Here is a 4,306-nt window from a genome sequence, read left to right as displayed (position 1 = left end):
GCATGTTGGATAGCAGTCGATGTGTGGAGTAATATTAGTAGATGCAGGCAGGAGTCGGTCTACTAATCTTGGACGTGATGCCTATATAATGACCATTGCCTGGATATCGTCATGATTATTTGAAGTTCTATCAATTTCCCAACAGTAATTTGTTTACCCACCGTTTGCTATTTTCTCGAGAGAAGCCACTAGTAAAACGTACGGCCCCCGGGTCTCTTTCTCATATATTTGCCTTTGCGATCTACTTTTCCTTTGCTTTTATTTTCAGATCTATTAAACTAAAAATACAAAAATACCTTGCTGCATTTTATTCTTATTTATTTTATTTGGCGTTCGATCTATCAATCTACTACAATTTGCTCACGTCCGTTTGCCAATTTCTGGCGCCGTTACCCGAAAGGATTGGCAACACCTTTAACACGTCGGGTTGCGGGTAGTTGTTATTTGTGTGCAGGTGTTGTTTATGTTGTGTTGCTTGGTTCTCCTACTGGTTCGATAACCCAGGTTTCATCACGGAGGGAAATACCTACCGCTGCTTTGCTGCATCATTGTGGCACCCCGGCTCAGAGAAACCGGAATGCCCCGTATTCCAGCCCAGAGATCGAGGAGAAGTCTTCTGGAATACGACACTGCTTAGCATAGAACAAATCAGCTCTTTATTTCAATCTATATTGGGTACAAGGGGATACATCGGCATGGCGACACTACGCCGGCCACGGTTTCTCTATGCAAGTAGCAGAACAACACGAAGCAGTGGAATCACTACTGGCAGCGGAACAGCGACGATGGTGATGAACTCCACTCCGCAGGGATTCTGACTGGGACACTTATCCTAGCTCGCAAACAAGGAATCCACGGCAAACAAGCAATCAAATCCTGCATGACCTGCAAACTGGCATGACACGCCAGGTCAGTACATTGAATGTACTTGCAAGCTCACAGCAACCAAGAGCAATCAAGACACACAACAACATGGCAATACAGGTTAACAAGGATTAACATGATACTATCAGATTAATCATAGCATGAACAAGATAAACATGATATAGCTAGAACAATACAAGCATGGCATGAACATGTGAACATGATGATACTAACATGCAACATGATAACGCCATCATGCACCAACTTACTCTGCTCGGGTAACCTCGTAACCATCACATGCACAAACTTACCATCACGGACATCACACGATCACCTCATGATCCAATCAAGCTTGGTATTACAATAACGTAGTAATCATTCATGACCACAAGGAGCTTGACCTTAACCCGTGACTCCCGCATAACACCACAAATATCCAACAACTCGGTATCCTCGATACCACGGTGATCATCTCACGATCACAATCAACCTCTTCCTCATCATCGGACCTGGGTTATTATTAAGCACATTATTATTATTACTGTTGACCCATAGTGTGACCAACTACGAACTGGGTCCTTATCCGCGGGCGCGGCTATCGATAGATTTAATACACACTGTGTAGAGGTAGTGCACTGTACCCACACCACGGAACCCATGGCCTCGTACTCCCATTCGGGTGGACCAATGGCGTTCCGACAAAACCGTCCTACTGCCATGACACTTCCCAGGCCACTTCGGCCAGCTCCCCCCTGGTACAAGTCCTGGGTGGCCCCGTGCCTACCAAAGGTATCAACGGACACCGTCGTGGCAAAACAAAAACGGTCCCAAACGGGGAAATGCCGGCTACAACAACTACGGGCACACAAGGCTTATGCCGTCCTACCTCATCAGGGTAGCGCCCGCGCATAACCTTCCCTCGTTGGAGGCACCGGCGAGAGGCATGACAATAGACCCAGTTAGGACCTCCCCATTAAAGGTAAATGTGGTTGCCCTAGTCAGCTCGTTATGGTGGCACCATGACTCAGCCAATAGTTGTTCAAGTTCAATTTAATCCGGCTAAACTTGAATGCAAGATGCTGAGCCATGATAAAATAACATGATGCAATTACAATGCATGAGCATGATATAAGCATGGGGTGCAACATAACTATCAACCATATCAACAATGAATCGTATATCCGAATGAGTACGGCATATTGACGAGCATGAATATCACAAGCATAACAATACGCATAGCATAACATGACCAGCATAAACAATAAATACTAATCAAGAACATATCAACAATACTACCAAGAAGCATATAACCATCTAGATGCAATGGAACATGCCTAATCACGATACTCGGTAGCAGACGATAGTCATGCTTCGAAGTACATGACCAACACCAACATGAAATACTACAAAACATGACATATGACAGAAATACTAGCAACTAGTGCATGATAACCAGGTGTATAAAACATATCATGAAAGTAAACACAGATCCAAAGCATAACTGAAACAACAATAGCAGTAGCAAAACAAATAGATAGTTATTTAAAATTCAAGTTGAAAACCAATACTACTGCATGGCTATCATGCAAATGGTGGTTGTGGCTTGCCTGGGGATGAAGAATACTCCTGGGAGTAGTGCAGAAAGATCGCGGAGGGAATCGCCGGAAAAGTTTCTCCCTCGGAGGGGGCTGATTAGGGGCAATGGCAAAAAGGTCATTTTCACTACGTGACAACTTTGTCAAAATGACACCAACGGATAGAGCTCGACGAGACGAAGATGTGGGCGTTGGATTCACCTCAATCAGAGTCTCGAGCAAAAAGTTATAGCCCAACGAAGTCCAGGGACCAATCTGTAAAATATTTCTACAAACAGGCCCATGAATGAGAAAACAGAAAATGCCTTTGAGGTAATACGTCTTCTGCATAGGGAAAGCGTACTTTCAGATGCAGTGGAAACGGAATACGCTTTTGAACAAGGAAAACGTATTCTGCGCAAAGGCTGCAGTACTTTAAGCTTTCTCTTATCGAAACGCAAATGTGGAAATACGTTTCCACTTAACTTACGTGGCAGGGGCGTGTGTCGCCGACGGGTGGGGTCGAGGCGAAACGGGGCTCGCTTGGCCAGGTCAGCGCCTTCTTCTTCCTCGCTCCTTCACGCACGCGCCAGGCCGCAGGGGCAGCGAGCCCTGATGGCGTTAGCCGGCGACTCCGGCCACCGCTCGAGGTGTTCGACCTACCGGAGTGATCGGGAGGACTACGGACCCCTTGGTGCACCGCTTGGTCGCCGAGCCACTCGGAGATGAGAGAAATACTGGCCGCGGCGGAAGATGGCTTTGGCCGCCGGTGGGAAGGATGGCACGACTGCAGCGAGGGGAAGATGAGGTACCGGGGGGTTAGTGGAAGTGTGGAGGAAGCTCTGGTGGTGGCCATGAGGAGGGGGAGGGCTCGACTCGCTCTAATTTAGGAGGAGGAGGCCGGCGGCCGTGGCGGCGATGGTGGAGCTAGAGGGCTCCAGCGAGACTTTGAGGGGTCGGGGAGAGAACTGGGAGTGGGTGGAGGCTGGTGGATGGCTCGGCGGGGCTCGGGACTGGCTATAAATAGCTGGGGCAAGGCAGTTGGCTTGGGTGCCGCCGCTCGCGTCCAGCCGAGGCCCTGGCGACAGGCAGCAATCACGGGAGGGCGCGGGAAAGCGGTGAGGGAGGGAACGGACGAGCCGCAGAGGTCACGGAGACGAGCAGAGCTCGGGGACAAGAAGAGGAAGAGGACACTGAGAAGGAAACGACGGTCGGCTACAGCGCGTCCGTGGGCGCACGGCGACGAGCGCCAGTGAGGAGGCTTCGAGAGGGGGAAGAGGGCGGAGGGCGACGGGTGAGGCACGGGGAGTCAGGTCGGCATGCTGAGACGCGCAGAAACCACCGAGACTAAGCTACACGACGAGTCACGACGCGCAGAGCGCGCTCGATGCAGCCGGAGTGCGTGAATGTCCATGCAAGTGGCGCAGTCACCACTATGCTTGGCAAGAAGGGGACGCAAGAGACTGCCCCGAGCTGTCTAGAGTGTTGTCTCTCCAGGATAGATCATAACTGAAGTGATGAATCGATTAGTGGCACTGTGGGTAGATGGAAACAAGCATCACAAGTTTGCTGCAGCAAACTTGTCGCAAATGTTGAGGTGACAGGAGATATCCACTGAGGTACAAATGATGTCAGTGGTGTTTAGGATAAGGAGGACTACAATACTGGTAATTATGGAGGGATTTGGATCAAGGATTAATACAGTTGCTTAACAACTGCATAAATTGGTCCAGAAGCAAGAACGGGAAGGAGCACTCACTAGGAGTGTTGAATTAAGCTAAAAATGGACATGGCAGGGTTATATGATCATATGAGAGTGCTATAAAAATTTCATGCCATTTGGCCAAGCCAAAATGGTACTTCCTTCA

General features: G+C 48.9%; 1 protein-coding gene across 1 annotated transcript; it reads right to left on the bottom strand.

The window, feature by feature from the left end:
* Window positions 1-1,825: 1,825 nt before the first annotated feature.
* On the bottom strand, window positions 1,826-3,466 carry LOC123074980 (uncharacterized). Its single transcript, XM_044497688.1, has 3 exons — window positions 2,929-3,466; window positions 2,661-2,783; window positions 1,826-2,552 (listed from the first exon to the last, which is right to left on the bottom strand). The coding sequence occupies exons 1-3, from the start codon at window positions 3,292-3,294 to the stop codon at window positions 2,403-2,405; spliced, it is 639 nt and encodes a 212-aa protein (XP_044353623.1). The 5' UTR covers window positions 3,295-3,466; the 3' UTR covers window positions 1,826-2,402.
* Window positions 3,467-4,306: the final 840 nt, after the last annotated feature.

The sequence above is a fragment of the Triticum aestivum genome, chromosome 3D (assembly GCF_018294505.1).
Source record: "Triticum aestivum cultivar Chinese Spring chromosome 3D, IWGSC CS RefSeq v2.1, whole genome shotgun sequence".
Classification (NCBI taxonomy): domain Eukaryota; kingdom Viridiplantae; phylum Streptophyta; class Magnoliopsida; order Poales; family Poaceae; genus Triticum; species Triticum aestivum.
This window is presented reverse-complemented; position numbering and strand designations above follow the sequence as displayed.